Source organism: Pholcus phalangioides, unplaced genomic scaffold (assembly GCF_987345545.1).
Source record: "Pholcus phalangioides strain wild (caught in Gottingen) unplaced genomic scaffold, Ppha-v1.0 ptg000003l_1, whole genome shotgun sequence".
Lineage (NCBI taxonomy): Eukaryota > Metazoa > Arthropoda > Arachnida > Araneae > Pholcidae > Pholcus > Pholcus phalangioides.
The window spans coordinates 46,145,546-46,167,213 of record NW_028301596.1 but is presented as its reverse complement, the minus strand read 5'-3'; the positions used below and the strand labels follow the sequence as shown (position 1 = coordinate 46,167,213).

The window sequence follows — 21,668 nt, the reverse complement described above, 5'->3', positions numbered from 1 at the left end:
TCTCTAAAAGATGAAAACATGAAAGTGGAAAAAAAATGACCAGAATAGTGGGAATAAAAATGGCTACATGTTATCACGCAAACTAATATTTCGAGACTCAATAAAGTTTTTAACTGAACACACTTTTATTTAAATCACATGTGTGAAACTTTTTTCTGATGAGCTATTTTCTGGAACTATTTCAAAAATGAAAGAATTAGGTATATTTAACAGAGCAGAAAATTTTTTTCGTTCAGTTTATAGATAGGGATTTCAAAAGACGAGTATATATCATGCTGTGACTCTCTAATCTATGCTCTTTAAGATAATTTTCCACCAGTTATAGGAAGACTTGAGCCAGGTGTCTTCAAGTCTTCAACCTATGGCCCTCGTAACTTTTTGCCATGGCACGGCAACATTTTTGAGAAAATAGTTATTTAATATAGAAAAACAATTAAAATATATGCAAAAAAAATTGCTAAAGAGTGCTAACCACCGAAATTTGTGCAGCTGTATTTAGAAGTGATACACTTTCCAGATTCAATAGTAATGCTGTGTATTTGGTACATTAAAAGGAAAAATTGTAAAGGCTGTGTATTTGGTACATTAAATACATTAAAATCGGAATGAATTTGGGGGACCCAGAGCCAAATATTGTTTGAGACCTATGATTTCATATATTTAAAGAGGCAAAATTCGGAATCTAAAAGATATATACATAATGTACATAATTTTCCCAAATGCTGAAAAACACTTTCATGGAAGAAATAATTTTAGTATTGAAAAAATAATTTCATAATTGATGAAAATTTATAATTTATGAAAAAAAAAGCTACAGAACTACTGATAGAAATAATTTTAGAATTGTTAAAAGTGATAGTTTATGAAAGAAATAATTTCATAATTAATGAAAAAATAATTATAGAATTATTGGCACAAATTTCAGAATCAATAAAAGAAATAATAAAAAAATCAGAATCGGGGTAAAAAAAAAAACCTTATTTCAAAATCAATAAAAATTCAAATTTAATGAAAGAAATAATTTCAGAGCAAATAAAAGTGTTCAGTAATAGGGAACCATGTTCCATAACGGGGAATACTATAATATGACTTGGTGGCCCGCAGGCTTTATGGAAAGTGTTAATTTTGTCTGCAATATTGAAAGGTTGAAGACCTTTAACTTATGCAGACAATAATTGCATTCTTCTGATCATTAAAAATGAAAACTACAGGTTACTGGTTGATTCTAGTATTTTTATTTCATCTATAAATAAGGATCAATACTGAAGATACTACTAAAAATATACACCATGACTTTCAGCATAATCTTAATGAAAATGTAAATATGCATTTGGTAAAAATATAGTGAATGATTTTTGTGAGAATTAGTAAATAAACTCACTAGAGTTTCCTGGAAATCATGAGCATCATTAGTTCCTTCTACAGCAAACACACCACTTTGATTCAGGTACCAATAGTAATCTGGACTAGTCATGCCAAGGCTTTCTTTACGGTCGGGGAAGGAATGAAATAATTTAATAATTAAAGCAGAAGAAACATTCACAAGGGCAAAAAACAAGAAAATGTACAGAAAACGTTAAATATCGTAACTTTATCGTAATGAAAACCTCATACATCAAAATTCTCAACTACACAGGAAGAGCAAAAAAATGGAGAGAGAGAGAGATTGGACGTCTCAACACAAAATTCCATTGTCCACACAAAAAGGGTTAGTTTTTTTCTTCTGTACAGAGAGCACATCGTTGCCGAGTTGTAATATGTGAAATATGATGTTCTCAATCAGAAACTGTCAAAAAAATTTGTGTACAAGATTTTCATTATAAGGTCACCATAAGAATGCTATTAATTCTTTTCCTAAACTGCATATTCTAATTTGAAATTCATGAGTTGTTTACTAGTATGCAAATGTAATAAGTTAAGAGTATCGAAAAATGTAAAATTAAAATTGTTCACAAGGTAAATATACTTACGCTGCAATTCTTGCGAAACACCAGAACACAGTTGATAAAATATATGGAAATTTCTCTCATGAGGATTCTGAGTAACTACTCTTGACTGCAAAAATATAAATAATTATGGTGATAACTTTTATGGAAAGTGTACTTATATAATTAACAACTATTATTTTTGTTTGCACAATGATGATTCTAACACATGATAGTTTGTTCATACTAAAATACTGCCATATACATTAGCCAAACAATGTGATGAAAAAAGTTGGCACAAATGTCCATAAAAAAAAGATACAACAAATAAAAAAAATACGAAAAAATAGAAAAAAAGATTCACACACATGATATTATAAATCATTATCAAAAATTGAACACAAGACATTACATAACTGATGTCAAGTCACTTGTGACGATTCCGTGAATGTGCATGATGAAATGACTTACTTTTTCCAGCAAAAAATTTGAAATTTTTCCTCCTTTCGGTTCACCCCCTCTGCTGAATTGTATTTCGACATATTTACCCTAAGAAATAATTAAATAAAAATATAACTCAATAAACTATATTTGCAAATACCTGTAGATAGAAAGAATTCGCCGGAAGCCTATAAATAATATTTTAATGTTTTTTATAAAGAGTCAAATATTTAATCTTTCAATTTAACATTAAACAACCCTTTCACAAAAGTTAGATAAAAAAGAAGGGAAAAAACAACAATGATATCACATGTATAAATGCATTGCACATATAAAGTCCTAATCTTATTGAGAGGAAAATAGTTTATACAGTAAAAAACGAAAGGAAGTGTTCCTTTGAAAAATTCCAACGAGTGCATAAATTGGTGTTAGGCACCCATCCCCTCTCCCTGTTGAAATGAAAAATGAAATGCAATGAAAAATTATGGTTGTTACGAAATTTGTGAATTTATTTTACAAAAAAAAAAAAAAAAAAAAAATAGAATTATACCAGTAATTAATTAATAAACATAAATTATTCGATCATTTTTTATTAATTTGACAAATTTAGAGCTTGATCACTCTGAGAGTTTTGTTCTGCATTTTTTATGAGTCTGATGTTGAAGGAAAAAAACTTTTAGGATTACTTTTACTATTGAGGAATAGTAAATTCCTCAATTTATTCCAAAGTTTGACCCCTCGACCACTATTGATAAAAAATTTTCGCGGATGAAATTCGAAATATTTTCTTTTTTGGCTTTTCTATAATTAAATTTTCTGTAACTCTTTTATTGCTTCAAAGCGGAAACTAGTCAGTAAGAATTCTGATCTGATTGATATTTCTATAGATATATACCAATTGAAAGCACAATGTCCAAAATGAATAAGAAACTATCACAGTATCAAATAGTGGAACACTGATTTCATTTCTTAGTAATTGGTGTCTTGGCAGACTAATGAAATGCCACTGAGGACCACAAGTGCTCAACAAGCTGAAGACCCTATTCTAGAGGGATTTTTTATTTTTTTCATTTAATGTTGTTTTTCCCAACTTTATTTTTTGTTTTTGTTTTGTGGCCTCAGGAAAGAGTGAGCAACAACTTTGATTGGTTTTTCAGCAAAGGATGTCCTTGAGGTTCTGCAGAGGAATATGGACGAGGACATAGGCGTACGCAGAATTTTCTCAAGGGGGGTGGGGGTTTACATTTTTTCCTCCAAAATAACACTATAATCTCGGCTTGGGGAGGGGGTTAGAACCCCAAAACCCCCTTTTGCGTAAGCCAATGGATGAGATGCATGTGTGGTTTAGTAGTAGTAGCAGCAAAGGATGTCTGTATAAAAAGTTAATTTTATTATTATTATAAATATCCAATCCCTTGCAACATAAATGACATATGTATTTGAGTTTTACATGCTATTTGGATACTTTTTATAATTGGAAGTATGCTTCCAGGATCAATGCTTCACCAGTAATTTGCAGTGAAGGGACTTGCCTTACTACTCTGTATAATTTATAATTATCATAAACCCAGAAAATAAAGCATATGAAACAAATGACCACAGAAAGAGCTACATCTTGATTAATCTAACACAATTAAAGAGTTTATGGAACACACATTAATCTTTATAATTGCAACCAAAACACACATACAGTCATAATATATATATGGATACAAAATTAGACCACATAAATAAATAAACCACCACAGAAATCATTTAAAAACTTTAACACAAAATATTCGAAAATATTTCTTACAAAACGTGAAGAATTGTTGTTCCTCACAGTCTTTGCGTTCCCAAATGCTTCAAGCAAAGGATTTGATTCAAGAATAATTTCTTTTACTTTCTGCAATGAAAACAAAAATTGATTATTTGTAATGGAAAAAAAAAGGATATTGTAACAACGTATAATCATGATTAATAATGACGAATATAATCTCATAACTCATCACATAATAAATGAATATATTAAACCAATAAAAAAAAGTTCTAAAATACATAGACCTTCATTCACCTATGATACAGATTAGTTTCAGAACTACAGAGATTGATTTCATCACGATTTCATATAGAAATGAATAAATGAAAAACTGCTGCTGATAGTTCAACAGTGTCTTTCTTCTGGAAAAACTGGGGGAAAAGCTGGTGATCACTATGAAGATGTAATTACAGAAACTCCCACACTTCAACTGGAGAAAAATGATGCAGAGACTAGGTGCAACCAGAAAAAAAGCACTTATTGCTGATTGTAGCTAATTATGTTTTCACTTGACTACTCAGTAATTTATCTGAAGTACGCCGAAGTAAAACGTTTTTAGTGCTTCTTAGTGTGATAGTTATATCATGTACCAGGTAATTTAAAAATAACAGAAAAAATAAAAATTTATCATTTTAAAAAAAGCATAGATAGTAGCATGATGTGGGTTTTTGCAGAAATATACAAAAAAGGCATGTTTTTTAATAATGAAAAATATTATTGCCAGGATAATTTTATTTGTCACCAATGAGTTGTGTACAGTGTTTCTGTGCAGTCGTGTGGGCATCCTGATGAAATCGTATCACAACGAATCTGGATTTGATCCCGACAGGTGGCACAGTGGTGGTTGGCTGAAGTTATCTGTGGTTTTAGAACTTCAAGGCGGGAATGTGAGCTGGTTTTACATTGAAAAAAGTATTTTCACAGAGAGCAGGCAAACCAAAAACTCAATACTTGAAAAAAAAAAAAAAAAAATTCAGACATCTTCCACTTTCACTTCCAATATGGAAACCAGATGGCAGCACTTCTAGGATACAAAACACGTATGATACAATAAAAACTTCCTGGCATGCACCAATTTGTGAAAAGTTTCACAAGAGCACTTCACATATGCTTTTTCATTATTAAAAAAAATTCCCATGTCATTCTATGCATTTTTGTGAATACTGCATCGTGCTACTGTCGATTACTTTTCAAATTATTTAATTTTTACTTTTTTTCTGTTACTTTTGGATTACCTTCCACAAATAACCAAATTATGGAAACTTTTCACTTACAATATTTCTTTTTCTTTTAATTAAAAAAAAAAAAACGATTTGGCAGACAAAAAATATTTTTTGAAAGTAACTGAATGGTTACGCGGTTGACTGTAATTTATCTCAGATGTGTTGTTGAAACATGAAATTTTAAATCCAGTAAGAAGTTCAGAATGATAATAAAAAATCAGAAAGTTTATTTTTCATGTTTTCTACACTAAATTGATAAGTGCATAGACAAACTTTTACCTGCACTTGTTGTCCACCCCCTGATACTTGAGCAATATAGGACATGATATATTTGGCGGCTACTGTTTTTCCAGCACCACTTTCTCCACTAAAACCAAATAAAAAATTCTAAACTCATAATTTTTTAATATTTTTACGTTTTAAATTACACACACACATATATATAGTACTTTGCTAGCAAACTTCTGAATCAGCGCGCGAGTGATCATACATTTTATCAATTCCACACCAAATCGCAAATCAAAATATTATTTTCGACTCATTCTCTCCTGAAATGGATTTCACGAAGAGAAAAATAATCTGTCCAAAAATCTGATTTATTTCATTTTTATGAAGCCAAATTTATACAAAATATGAAGCTATTTATGTTCCAAATCGAAATAAATGCTCTACATTTTCTTTAAACTTTCCTAGGGATGAAAGTTTGATCGATACAAAACAGCCGATCAATTACAAGTAATCAATCACTTTCAGCTCGGTCAGAAAAATAAAGAGAAATAGTTTTTTCCCTTTACGGTGACTCCAAACACTTCCAGATTGCAATGTATAACATATCAAAAACCCATTGTTTCTAAAATAGTTTTTTACTACACAACAGAAATTTCTTTACTATAAATAGAGGACTGAACCCGTTTCAAATACAAGTAAATATCAGCGTGTGACTTGTAAAAGAGCTGAATTAAGGTACTTTGAAGAAAATAGAGATAAAACACTTTAGAAACGTTTTTCATCTTTTCATTGAATTTCACATAAATCTGATGAAATCAGCTCAAAATTTTTTGCATCATTTCTTTGGTCATTGACATCAATATCCCCCTTTCCCCCATTCATCTCGCACATACCATTGAACATGCTCCTGTAAAATAAATTTATTTGTTATTCTGGATGTGGGAGGTTCTACTATGGTAAACAAATACAGTGAAACCTCTCTTAATGGTCAACCTGCAAATGTGGTCACCCCTCTTTTGCGTCCGAATAACAATTAAATTTTATTTTAAAGGCTTCCATAAAATCATTCTTTTTTTACGATCAACCTACTTTTACAGACGCATTTATTTTGTCCCGCCAGTGTTTTGTTCGAGGGGCAACATAATGGTCAGTTGCAGAGTCACGGGCCACACCGGGGCATCACTCCGGCGTGTAAGCCACATCCGAAAAACTCGCAGATTTGTATGTCCATACAAAGTTGGTGAAACACGGGCAATTGTGTCGTTTAACTTTTACCCCTCCACTTCTTTAGAAGCTTTCCACTTATCTGGTTGTGTTCTCAGCTAAACGCAATGTATCAAAAAATTGAAGTTTCTTTTGCAAATTATTTCATTCAATACATTCAGTTTGAATTTTACTAAAGAAAAAAAAACAAAAAACAGATGTGATACAAGTATTTTTTCTATGTGAGCAGGGGCGTAGGAGCTGTTTCGAACCTGTGGGTGCTCGTCTTGGGCTTTACGCAGGAAATTTTGATTTCTGAATAAATTCGGGGGATTTTTTCGGATCTATGCCACAAATTGCAGTGGATGCTCGAGCACGTCGCCAACCTACCACACCCAAATTCCGACATGAATTTGGGCATTCCCTGTTTTCGGAAATAATCGTGTCCCTGTGTGGGATTTCCTCCGCCAACGGCAGAATATCAACCATCTATCAAATATGGTGTACATTTTTACCCAAAGTCTGCATAGCTAAGTCGGTTGAAGTTTCGAGGTATAAGTTGTGGTCCACTACGAAAAAGTTTGGTCGCCGTGAGCAAAACACCAAATACTGTTATGCATTCAGATACAACAGGCAAGTTGCCCAACGAGAGGGAGAAAAAATAATAGGAAAAAAAATACCTATCACAAAAATCTTCATAAGCAATTTGAGTAAAAAGGCAGTATGGTGAGAAACAGTTAATTATTTCCGCCACTAGAAATAATGAGAATGTGTTAGCCAGAAAGTCTGCGTTTTTTTTTTTTTTATACCAAACTCTAACTCTAGCCATATCGCTGTAATGCAATTTACTGCCATTAATGAGTTGGGTTGCAAATGAAGGCGCCATCTATCGGTGGTAGCCTCAAGCTCATTAGGGAAAATATCTTATCTAGATATTTTCTCCCAGGTTTGAACCTGAAACCATAGGCACCGGAACCTAGGGGCTGAGACCATTTCAGCCCCCCCCCCCAATAATTTCCGAAAAAAACAATGCAATGCACCTTCCCCCTCTTGCGTATGCGCTTGAGTCCCGTATATACGGGACGACCAGCAACTTCCAGTTCTTCCGATGTTTTCTTTATGTCGGTACCTCAGCCTGGGACCGTGGCGGCAACCTTTATGGTGGTAGACGAGCATCTCACCACCACGCTACTCGGGCGAAGTCTGCGGTTGGAACCAATAGCTCTAACAACGATCACAAATTTAATTCCACACACAATAAATACTTTTCGTTGTCGAGGGCCACACAAAATCATTTATCGGGCAGCTGTATATAATAGGGAAACACGGCCGGATAAATGTATCTGAGCATTCAGGTTAATTTTCAACTCCGAAAACGACCCAGTAGTTATAATTTGGCACCTTCAAGTAAATTATTATTTTACAGTCAATAATCGCTACAAAAAATTGGAACACACATCATTCCCCAAATCAGAGATTTAAACGTTCAAGAGATGATGCGCAGCTGGACGCGTATGCCATTGAATAATAAATTAAAAACAAAAAAGTCGGTACCGATCGGAACCATCATCAGATTATTCTAAAAATAACATCGTTTTTTTTTTATATGCAACTGTGCTTACTTCAAAAAGTGTAGTCAATATCACTGATTAATCTTGCATGTAATTATCATTATCCTAGTCAAAATCTTTGATCAACCAGATCAAAAATCTGAATAATTATGAGATTATTATTATTTTTTAAATTTTAAGTCATGGATATTCGATGTCTTGCAGAATTAACAGAGATATTGGAAGAAACTAGTTCACTAGATTTTTGTCGCAGTTGTTTTCGAACCCATTCAAAATTTCTATTCAGCTCTTTTTGAACATACTAAATGAAACAAGAGCACGGATTTTTTTCCCATCTCTTTCTAGTTAATTTGAATGAATTACACGCAGAATAACATATTAGGACATCCGTGTAACGATGAGATAGATTCATGAGGGGGGAAAAAAAATATGCGCCAAGTCTCAGATGTTTTAAAAAAGTTTAATACTACTTATGGAAAAAGTAGGTAACAAGGGTAATGGGAGCACTCTTGAGCTTCGATGTCGTCGAGAGCAGTTCCAAAATCGAAGCATTTTTTTATCTAATCTTATTACAGGAAGCAGAAAAAAAAAAAAAAAAATACAGTGACTGTGAACATCTCACAAGATGACGCCACGCTCGACAGGAGTTCGGGTTCGAACACGTGAAAAAAAAGCCACAACACACAAACATGCTCAATTGTGTATAATATGCCTCAGTTGTGATGAACACGCCCTACTGGAGACGAAAACAATGTACACATACAAACACATAAGTTTAAAAAAAAAAGGTTTTTTGAAACTGGTGTCTAGGATGAGCACCACGGAGGATGCACTCACGCACCCTTGAGGATAGTTTTCTGCTAAATTTTTCTCACCCATGAAGAATAAAATGCCCCGTATGATCTCACTGAAATCTTACTTTATCTTCTTTTCTTGAATTTCAGATACTTCCTGCATTTAGTAACAGCTCCCCCAAAAAGTGTAAGAAGCATGCTGCGGTGCTAGAAACTTAGACTGATGGATGAATCGAATAAAAAACGATGACTTGATTTGATAATTATAAATTTGTTTTAAAAAAAACGTCATTTACGATGCATTTAGATAATCAGAAACTATTTAGAGCTTTTAGACAATTGCAATAAATTGCATTTCAAATTTGAATACAGTACAATACTTCTAATAAGTAATTAGAAAGGAAAAAATAATTATTTTCAATACTGTCCTTCATTACACAAAGCCTTCTTGTATGATAATAAAAGCAAATAAAACTGAAAATTCAATCACTTAAGACATACATGCTCACCTATGGCCCTCGGGCAACGGGAGCCATCTGATATGGTCTGCGACCTCAAACTTAATTTTGTAAAAATGAATTAAGCAGCAAAATCACCAGATTTTTTAAGTGACCCGCGGCACATTTCTAGATCACTTGATCACTTGTAAATGACCCGCGGTACATTTACAATCAATTAAGTGACCTGGGACACTGTTCTACATCATTTCAGTGGCACGCGGGACATTCTTACCTCACTTAAGTGACCTGGGACACTGTTCTACATCATTTGAGTGGCACGCGGGACATTCTTACCTCACTTAAGTGACACACTGCACATCTCCAGATCACTTAAGTGACAAGCGGCACATTTACAAATCAATTAACTTGGGACACTGCTAGATCACTTAAATGGCACATTCTTACCTAACTTTAGTAACCCGCAACACATTCCCAGATCTTTTAAGTGGTCCGCGGCAACTTTTCAAACCAATGAAGGGATGATCACACTCTTCAAAAAGGTGAGCACCCGTGACGTACAAGTCCAAAGACATTATTTAAAAATAGTTCTCTTGATTCTAAGTCCTATTACATTAAATGGAGTCAAAAAATAGTTTGAAAACACCAAAAATAAAACCTCTTCAATAGGAAGAGAGCGGGAGAGCCAACTTTTGCCCTCCATAAAAAAACTGGTCCATCAAAGGTGTCTACGTAATAGAGGTAAACTAATATGAAGTTGAAAATTCCTGACCAGAAAAATTGACCCTATGGTGAGGAAGCCGAAAAGAGATTTCACACAATATTAGTAATTTTTACGGTATTTGTATTTATTCAATATTAAAAAAAATTAGCTTTGAAATGCATCAGAAAATTTACATCGATTGTATCGTGCATACTTAGGTGGGTAATTTCGTGAAGAATATCAAAAAACACGGAGCATTCGACGATGGCATAAGAATCCAAATTACGACACTCCAGTTTTAAATGCGAGCCCTTGGACAACTCTGACTTGGACATCCATTAGCATCTCAACCCGGATGACTCCGCGATTATTGTAACAAATTTCATCTCATCTTCACGCATAGTTCTTTTTTCTTATTTTTGCGAAGAGATAAGGAGATAAGACACTTGATGGATGGTGAAGAAACTTCCAGAAAGAAAAAAAAAGAGACACATACAAACTATCGTCATTTTATAGTTTTTCTTTTGTTATGTTGTTATCTTTTGCGGCGTAATTTTCATTGAGTGACGGGATACGCGGTAATTTACAATGGTTATGTTGGCAAAAATAGCTGAAAATTAGACGGGGAAGTCACAATAGAGGTTTTGGCAGGGGAGGGTGAATATGAAAAAAAAAAAATGGCGCATCAAATTAACAGATGAACGACGTCTAAGCGACGTCCCAAAACGAAGAGGTCCGTCCCCCCCCCCCCCCGACACGAATGGTGCAAATTCCACAACTTAAGTAAGGTATTGTAGTTAACAGTTGTTTCTCCAACATGCGCGGAAAAAATTGTCGACATCCTTTTTACCACTAATTCCTATGTTTTGCGAGGCATAGCCGTTTTAATGGAGAAGGGATGTAACACACGTCGTAACTAAGACCCGTTCGTTGTTTCATAAAGGCACTATCGGCATTTCTCAAGTGAGCACAAGAGCATCCATTCAAAGATAGTGACAAGTTCTCCAACTCAAATGCCAATTATTGAATGTAATTCGCATTTAATGGAGGAGTCCATAAATTTCTCGCTAGTACGGAATCATCGAACATTCTTGGGATGTTTCAGTACAAGCCCCGCGGTGCTCACTCTCTTTCAGCAAACGTAGATAACGCGAAATGTGAATATACGTGTGTTGGAAAAAAAAAGATCCCCCCCCCCCCCCACCTACCTTGTAGCGGAGGTTGCTCGCTTACCAAGAAGACACAAAGTCGAAAAATCTCTTGCTGTTAAAGTTGCCTTCATTTTAAAGGCAAAAGTTAGGTGAGCGAAAAAGATGAAAACAAAAGAGCTTCCATTCAAAGTGATATATGGCTTGAACACGATAATGTGTTCAATTAAAACTGGTGCGTCCGGTGAATTTTAAATTGAAGTACAGTGTTATTAAATGATAACGCACGTTATAAATTGAAATACACTTCAGAACAGCATCAATATTTACCTAATGATAACACACTGATTCTCACTGTCGATGAGCATGTTCCTATACATGTTATCGGACAGCGCGTATATATGTGGAGGGTTTTCATATGAAGCCTGAAAAATAAGAGGAAAAACACTTCAAAACGCTTTCAACAAAAAAGTATTTTGGGGTAAAAAAACTAATTCAATTTTAAATCTACCAGCAATTAAAAAAAAAAAGTGCGCCAGGTATATAAGTTTAATTTACCGTATTTCTTATGTTTCTTAACCTTAGTCATCTGGCTATGACGGAATAGCGCGTCATGCCGATTTTCAGTCTATTTATTTGAATTAAAAAGAAAAAACTATTAATTACTTCAATCATTAACTTTTTCCTTTGTTGATGGTTTTAAAACACAGCAAACAACATGATCATAAAAAATTTTAATTAAAAAAAATATATTTTATTATGACATGAATGTCGCTCTCCACCTGTCAATACAAGATATGCGGAAGACTGGATGTTGTGAAGATTTTTCCTTCCTTAAAAAATAAACATCTGAAATAATAAATATCTTCACAACATCCAGTCTTCCGTATATCTTGTATATTTTATTAGCCTTAAATTTCCAAAAAAAGGGGGGAAAATGAGAAATTAATTGGCCAGATGACTGGTTAAGATTATGCCTAATCCACCGCGGCGCTTACGTTTCAGAAACATAAATTTGGAGGCTTGGGATGATGCGGCACCTACGTTAACTTTTGTTTCGGAAAAGCCTGATCTTCAAAAAATTGACCGAGAACATTATAGTACAGCATCAAAATATCAATCCCCCAAACCGGCAGCTATTAAAATAAATAAATAAATAAAGTGCACCAGGCAATGGTTTATGGAGTTTAATGGTAAAAGAGTTTAATTTACCGTATTTCTTATGCTTCTTAACCAGTCATCTGGCTATTATGGAATAGCACATCGTGCCGATTTTCAGTATATTGTATAAAATTTCAAGTGCACAGCATTGGTTCTGAACTAACCAAGCACTTTCAGAATCGTTTGTTTTCAGAAAACGAGGAAACATTGTTTATTACGTAAAACTTTAATATCATCCTAGAAAAATGTGCGGTTGATAAGGGTTTTTTCTTGCCCGAGTGCGGTGCTTACTCCCGTGAGACGGATAGGCCAAGAAATATGGTAAATGGGCTCTGAGAAGCGTTAAATAATTATTTACCACCCAGTAGTAGGTCTGATAAAATATTTAAATAAGTAATTAAAAAAACGGTTACACGAAACATGTAATATATATAGTGAATATATTTTTAAAAAAATTATGTCTCAGCTATTAGAAGACAGAATAATTTCTGTATCCACTCAAGACTTGATATTTTTTTCAACATATGAGTAAGCACGTCAGCTTTTTAGAATAAAAGTGTATTTACTGTGTTCGCACAATGGCTGCTCTGCACTTTTTTGATCAGATAAACTTTTGTATGGCGAGTTTCTGCATATTTTAAGTAGTAGCAGAGCACGCTTACACACATTGTTCTTTCAAGGTTTTGTTTCCTCCTAGGGACAAGGTCGGAGATCAGTGGCTCATATGCATTACTATCTTAGATTCACGGCACTTTAGTCAAGGGGAACACGCATCTACTTACATAATCGACAACTACCGTACATATGACTTCACAAGATAAGTCTCGCGTTTCTCAACATATAGGTTACGTTCATTATTATGATCTTCGATTCTTTCATAGTAAAAAAAAATCAATTATCATAATCACTTATAATCTACTTATCTTTACATATCACTTATGAATTTAACTGTATATGTAAAGTTCTGCTGGAATATAGTCACACAATTCCCCCCCTCCACCATATTTCACTTGTGAAAGATTTATTTCTCAATAATTGGGATTTTTTTCATAGCTCCCAACCATCTGTCACTGCGCTTCTTCTACTTGATTTTTATCAGTGGCCCTTAATATATCAGGATCTCAAAGGAGCGATATGGCCACAGGTTGTGAGAAGCATTGCCTTATTACGCACAGAATCGTCAATTCCAGTTATTACAGAAGAATTATAATCTCAGGAAATAAATTACCCAATATTAGCCTTCAACTAATTTCTACGTTCCATTTGCATATCACAACCATCTCCGATTGAGAAGAAAACATTCTTCGTTTCTTCACTAGTCGGAGGAATAGGAACTGTGATAGGATGAATGATACTTACGGCACCTTGGTACTGTTCGATTTCCCTTTCTGTAAAATAAGGCATCTGCTTGAAAGGATTCACGGACACAAGTACTGGTCCAATGTAAGTCTGAATTGGACACGGTCAAAGAAAAACCAACAAGAAGGTGCATAAAAATTAAATGAATAACATATATACAAGTCAGGAATCTATCATATTTATTAATTAATCGATCGCATGCAATTAATCACCGATAAAATTAGAAGAACACAAGCGAGAAGGCTGTATGAACATGATGCCACTTTCCTCTACTTATACGTACTACGAACAACTGTTTGATGCGAAGATGAGAATTCTCGGAACAAAAATTCAACTGCCTCCACGAGGAATCGAACCACAGTCTCCTAGCGATCCCAGTAGACCACTAGTCTACAGAAGCAACGAACATTTCTTCAGAGTATATGAACACTAAACGGGACTTTACCTCATCGCATACTTCACATCAGCAATAGTCTAAACTTTTGTATGAATAGCGGATAGTGACATCACACATCTCCATATAAGTCGCAATCTGTTGGCAAATAACAGTATATATGAGCTATTAGCCGAATCAGTGTCCCATTCAGCGGATACAGTATATGCTCTAAGGAAAGATGTTCGTTGCTTCTATAGCGTAGTGGTCTAGCGCACTAGTCTGGATTGTGAGGGGACTGTGGGTCCATTCCTCGTGGAGGCAGTTGAATTTTCTCCCCGAATTAATCTTCGCATCAGCCAGTTACCTATTATCTTTGCGAGAAGGTTGTACTCAAAATTAAACAAAAACAAAAAACAGAGGTAAAGAAGTGAAAAAATATATAATTTTTTTCAAAAATCTTCATGGAAAAAAAAACACTTTCTCTCGCATATCAATGGAATGAGTTTTTTAAAACATTGAACAAAGAGATAAGCATTATCTATTTTGCAATGGAATCAACTGTGATAAGACGGATTTAGAATGATGAGTTTTATGTATTTCACAAGGAGTGACTTAAAGGAACAAAAATTCTAAAAGCAAAGTGAAATAGGAAAAAATATATTTGCGTATTAGTAGAGAGAGAGATAAATTCAGCTATGGTAATTCGGTAAGCTCAGTAAAATAATAATTTTTATACGGTCCAATTAAAAAAAAGATGTCGATTAGTAAAATTCGTGACACTATCATACGAAAAGAAATTTACTCCACAGCATTTCAATCAAAAATCACTGAGTTATCAGGGATTGAAATTCTTGATTATCATTATTTATTTACTTTTTACCTTTTTCTATGAGATAAGGCTGTCTCAAAATTTTTTAGAACTTCCAGAAGTGGCAAAAATCAAGAATTTTAATCACGCGGAATTTTTATTCGATTCTTAGCAAAAAGTTTTCGGTACCGTAGAGAGTGCCAAAAATTCTGCTAATAGTTTTCCTCACCATTTGCTCATTTTTGTTATTTTTTTCGTATTTTACATCAGTTTTAAAGTGAAAAATAGAATTTTTAGTTCTTTCGGACACGATTTATGGAAATAATCCTATATACTGTATACGCACTCGTATTTTTGACATTTCAATTTAAAAAAAAAAACAAACTTGTGTATTGTGAATCAATGTCACAGAGCAGCGGTCTTGGTAAAAGGTGAGAAAAAGCAATCTCATGGGCATGAGCTGGAAAATATTCCACTGTGTATTGACAATTCGAAGAGGGGGAGGGGGTGAAAGAATGTGAATTGACGTTCACAGGATACGCGGCCTAGTGAAAAAAAAAAAAATGTCCCAATGGAAGGAGATATGGGATCGTCAATGACGGCGCTGACTGATCTAACACATGCATGCATTGTATAAAAATTATCATCTTCATCATGTTCCCCCTCTAGTCTTTCAAGTCTATCTCTACCTATGGCAAGGTATACTTCTGGAGGGGAACACCGAGGATTTCTTCCAAGGAAAATTTTGAGTTAACATTCAAAACTAGCGGATATTGATCAAAATTTCAAACGACGATATTTTATTTCTGTATTTTAATTTCTAATTTCTCTGCGTGATAGAGAGTTATCAAAGGAAATGCCAGCAAAGTTCTAACCCCGATCACCGCCCTCTGTGGGGTGGAGATCGTATTCAAAGCACATTGAAATAAAAAATTCTTTTCTTCAAATAGAAACACACAGCAAAAAGTGCATTTAAAGATAAGTTGCCATTTCATTTCGATAAATTTTTTCCCTCAACATTGCGCATGCTCGTTCTGACAATGTTCAAAGCCGTTAAATACTGCAGCGAGACTCGTAAAAATACAGACCACTTAATGAATAAGTTATTTTTATAGCATTTGAGGAGCTTATTTTCAAAAGGGAACATTTCACAAAATTTACAGTAGAGTACAGGGTGCTTTACAAAAGTGGAAAATAGCCCAACAGGTAGCATACGGGAGTGGTATGAAAGAATATTATACCACTCCCGTATTATTATAGATTATTATATAAGAATATTTGAATACTGTGTTTCTTGATCGATATTCAAGGGAGTTAGTTATCTGATTTAAAATTTCGGAAATGTTCTGTTTCGAAAGAAAATTAGTGGAAATGTTATCTTTCGATTAAAATTGGAGCTGGTTTAGTCTGGAAAATTGGAAGTTTCTACGCCATCTGTAGATTCCAGGAAGTTTCACTTATCCAAGGAAGATACCCTTAGTACTCTCTCGTGCTTAACATAAGAAACACGATCATTCTACAGCGGAACCTCCCATAACGGGCACTTCCACCAATGGACACTTTTTGAATTACAACGACGGGACTCAATGCATTTTACTACTCATTAACGGACACTCCTCGTTAGCGGACAGAATTTTCGGTCCCATGGGTGTCCGTTATCGAGAAGTTCTATTGTGAAATGCGACTTTAAAAGCGCTTCTCTGAAAAATGTGACACTTTGAAAAAAAAAAAAATCCTTAACGCCAGTAGGACAACCGCTTCATCACGCTCCCTTTTGAATGAAAAATACCGAAGTAAATGAACAAGGAGGATATGTTCCCCTTTTTGGTAGTAACGACTAACTTAATGTCTACCAAAAATATTCCCGTTTGAATGAACCCTGTTGCATAATTCGACGGAGCTCATCCAAAAGATTCAGAAACCATTGGAAAGTGAATTTCTAAAAAAGTGGAAACGCTGCTCCCTTTTGAAAATAAGATCCTCATTTGATGATTGTTTTTTTTTTACAATACCTACGAACTTTTACACAATATGCTATTTGCAAACACTGAACAGTGATAACGTAAGCGCGTAAACCAGATTGTTATCGGGAAATTTTTATTTTAAAAAAAATGATTTTTTTTTTTTGGTAATTTACGGATTTGATTCCACTAGATAATAAAAAATTTAATAAATAAATGGAAGAAAAAACAACAGCAAGACCCCCACATAAGGTTCGCGAGAGGAACGACCCGTAGTCAACATCCCACGAACGGGAGAAAGGAAAGGCGGCGCTGACAGGACGTGTATGATATAATGCGAACGACCTTTCCTACAATGATGTCGACTTTGAACGTGGGCGTCATTAGACAGTAATACATGTATTAAATTCATTTTTCTTTTCTATAAATAGCATTCGATAAATGATTGGCGGGGCAAAGAAGACTCCCTTTTTTCCTCTCCCCATATCGACTTCTATAGTTTGTGTCAACCGAACTGATTATACAGAATATTTCACAAGGAACTGATCACAATGATCCCGTTAATTTTTTTTAAGTGTCAGTAACCTTCAGTAGGCCTTTGACATACGGCGGCTAGCCTGACGTGCCTCTTTTCATCGATAATTTTCAACAAATAACTTTTTCGACAAACTTTTCATCGATATTGTTAATTCATTAGCCGATCTTAAATAATTTTTATAAAAAGTTGGTACTTAGCTCATAGCTGATATTAACGTTGGATTTCGGGCATGAATCTGTGACCAGTCCGAAAAATGGCAGATGTCATACAAGCTTTGGGATTTCATTTCTAAAATCACACCGAAGAGTTTTCATCTTTTACAGCTTGCTTAGCTTATACTGTAGCCCAGTATTTCTGAGTTTCTCAAAGTGGGCGTAACGGAGAGCTTTCGACATTTATAATTCCCTGTTCAGTACTTTAAAGTATTTCTTTTTTAAACTATTCTGGGGCACCGTGGGTCAACGCTGTCATGACAAAGGAGACGCGGGTGGCAAAAGTTTTAGAACCACTGCTGTAGCCTGTAAAAATTCCACTTAGTTTCGTTAAACATGGTATTCTAATCGATAAAAAAATTATTCTTCCTTGAGAGTGACTTTATAATCACTACTATCTCAGTAATGATCCTTTGAATATACTTGAATCTGAAGAATGTGAATTTTTCACGGAAAATCGTGTAACTCCGAGTTCGCATAAATCAGAGGAGTGCTGAGATGATCACGTTACAGAAATTTCAAGCACTAAATTTTAATTTGTCATTAATGCGTGAAATGTTTCAAAAGGTAAATCACAGTAGAAGTCCGCTGTACCGATAACGCAATTTGCATGTGATTGTCAAAGATACTACAAAAAATATTCGGTAACAGCGAGTTGAAAATTGAGAAGCGTAGAAGCTATAACGACAAAAAAATTCTCAAAAATGCCAGTTTTTTTCCCCTTTCTTCAAAAATTAAACACGATGACTTTTATCATGCCACTGCTCCTTGTAAAAATTACTCTGAGGCTTTTCTGGGCACAGAAAAATAAATTTTTATAACCTATTTTTCCTATTTGAGCTTCTCCACTAAACACATGAGATATGTGACGCTTTTATTCGATTTTAGTTTCTCTCTCCCTGTGACTATGAGAAAACGGAACTTAACAGTTTGAAGTCATTTCCGAATGAAAAATCGTACTAAAATTTTTCTTCGATTAGCGGAAAAATGACGACGAGTCCATGAAACCACAGAAGTGAGCAGTGCTATAATAATTGAGAATTTTAAGTGTTCAGTTGATCGACTAAATAGGTTTGACAGCACGAAATTCTATGCGAAAATGTCTTACAGAATCAACTGCTGTGATACAAAGTCAATTTCATGTGTGATCAGAGTACTGTTCATTGATCAATATTAGAAGAAAATGATCTAAAACCGGGATTACACTATAAAAGTTTCATAAAAGTTCATTTATAAGACTCGAAAAATACAACCAGTAAGGTGATTGATTGCATTTGGTAGGATGTTACCGATGCTGTTATCGGTTGCATTTTTCAACTTTTATAAAAGAACTTTTAACAAACGTTTATAGTATAAATATCCCGACCAAGACACTTTAATGTAGATAAAACAGCAATTTTGTAGCATTTCATAACCTGACAGAAAATGGATATTCACTTATAATAAGTCCGTTATAGCGATAATTTCCCTCGTGATTACGAACTGTCATTATAACGGACTTTTACTGTATTTTCTATTTTTCTGCGACACAACAGTGACGCTAATTTTATGGCATTCCTGATTAACGATTTGAGATCGAGATTTTTCTACTCGATTTAGTCGCTGAAGCGACATTAACATTTTCCCTTCGATAATATCCGGGCGGGGAAAAAAAATGAAAGAAAAGATTTAAATACGGGAAGTTCACGGACGAAAAAAAATAAAAATAAATTAAGATCCGTGAGGTTCAGGTCGAGAAATTAGTAAAAGAAAAATGACATAGGATTCTATACGTATGGTGGTGCTGTTCACCACACGAACATGTTTCGCACATATTATCAACGCTTGGATGTGCTCGACGGAAATTAGACATCCGGAGTTAACGGAGCAGGAAGATGATGCAGAAAAATAAAAGACAAGAAACGACGTTTAAATCATTTCCATTCTCTGTTATTATTATTATTTTTTTTAATCGATTATCTCTTAATCGGATCAAGAGGTTTACCGGTAACGCATTTCTTCATCTCCTTTCTGATGCATCAAAGAGGTGAAGAGGTTGAAATACTATTTCACACGATATTATTTTATAGAGTAAATTTTCTCTCTTACTTTTGTGCCGCATTAGAGAATAACCGACGCGAAACGGAGTTTTTATGAAGAAAACAACGCAAGAGATACAGAAAGTTTAAGCACAAGTTTCTTTTCTTTTTCACCTAAAAGGAAGATTAACGAGTTCATTCTACGATTTCCAGATCGGATAAAAGAAATCCGGAAATCTGTTTACAAACAACCATCACAGAGACCTCATCTTTTCTTTTTGATGATGATGCGATTGGAATGAAGCAGTCGTGGAAATCCTAAGAGAAAATTCGATTTAAAAAATTGAACGTTTTACTAAGGTACGGCGACTACCTTGACTACCTTTCTTAGCACTTTTCCCTACAAAATGTTAGTGGAGTGAACTTTAATAACATTTTTTGACGAAAAGCATCTCAAAATTGGGAAAACAATATTGTATTTGACTACCTACGTCATTTTCTATGAAAAAAAATATATTTTTTGTCAAATTTTAAGCAATATTCATGTGGTATTAATAACATGATTGCGAAAAATTCTATAAATGATATGTTTGTTATTTTCACAGTACATTTAGCTAGTATTGATGCAGGTTAATTAAAGGGTTTTTAGGCAAAATTTAAAGGATTATGTTATGCTCATAAGTTACATGCAAATCTGTTGATGTACTTGTGAATTTTTTGAATTTCATTTTACATATCATGTATAAAACACAGTAATTAGACAAATACATGTGAGCGACCTTAGATTTTAAGTTGAAGACCTTAACAATATATGTCAGAATATCGTATTAAAATTTTGCAATAATACAATGAATAGATTATTAGAAATCATGTTTCACACTCAAGTGAAAAAAAATCGATATTTTCTTTCAAAATGACGTTTTAAACGTAGTCTGATGTCTTGATGAAAATAAAAATCTCTCGGTTATTAAATAAATCAAAAGAAAATAATTCGGGTCTGATTATGGATATAGGCCAGAACTACCCCGATCATCCGTAAGAGTAGGTTAGGCAAAAGAAAACATTTCAGCTGACTTTAATAGACGAAATACACAATGGTCTAAGTAAGCTAATACCAAGAAAAATGGTTTCGTGTCGTTGATATAGAAGCATAGACTTGAAATAGAATTCTTTTTTCTAGAATCGGCAAAATAAGATTCTGGCAGGTTTTTACAACATAGGTATCTGAAGCCACTGTAGTGAAGCGGAAGATTTTATGAAGTGGAAATCATAATAGAGTTGATATGCTCGAACGGGGTGAAGTCTGAGGAAACAGGGAGATCAAGGAAATACTTGGAAGTCTAGGCCATGCCCGTCCAAGAATTTATTGATATTTCTGGGCTCAACGAAATGTTATATTACCGTTATGAAAGATCCCATACGCTCCAGAGAACGCAATCTATAGAAGTATAAATGTAATCGCAAGGATGGATTCGTATTTATAATGCAATGAGACTAGAAAATGAGAGAACCATAACATTTCTCATACGACACTGCTGTTATCACCAGCTTGTGTCCTTCCGGCAATGGTTGCAGTCTCGGTCTCGAATATTTGCCACCGAATGTGACAGCATCCATCCATTCCAAGCAGCATGAAATGTGGAACACGCCATCGAGATTGAAGCGATTTCTACAAAAGCACAACTTCATTACCGTGGATGTAGTGACTAACCATATACTTTGGAGCCCTATACACAACATAGT

The 21,668-nt window shown here is 34.3% G+C and overlaps 1 protein-coding gene across 2 annotated transcripts in view; it reads right to left on the bottom strand.

Moving 5' to 3' along the window:
• Positions 1–21,668, bottom strand: part of LOC149088698 (unconventional myosin-Ie-like) — a 72,328-nt gene that overhangs the window by 19,797 nt on the left and 30,863 nt on the right. For both annotated transcript variants that reach the window (XM_089249044.1, XM_089249039.1), the window contains exons 3-9: positions 14,013–14,102; positions 11,823–11,917; positions 5,667–5,754; positions 4,162–4,251; positions 2,397–2,474; positions 1,971–2,055; positions 1,382–1,485 (exon numbers count right to left, since the gene is read on the bottom strand). In XM_089249044.1, coding sequence (XP_089105170.1) covers positions 1,382–1,485; positions 1,971–2,055; positions 2,397–2,474; positions 4,162–4,251; positions 5,667–5,754; positions 11,823–11,917; positions 14,013–14,102 — 630 coding nt within the window. The remainder of the gene's footprint in view (positions 1–1,381; positions 1,486–1,970; positions 2,056–2,396; positions 2,475–4,161; positions 4,252–5,666; positions 5,755–11,822; positions 11,918–14,012; positions 14,103–21,668) is intronic.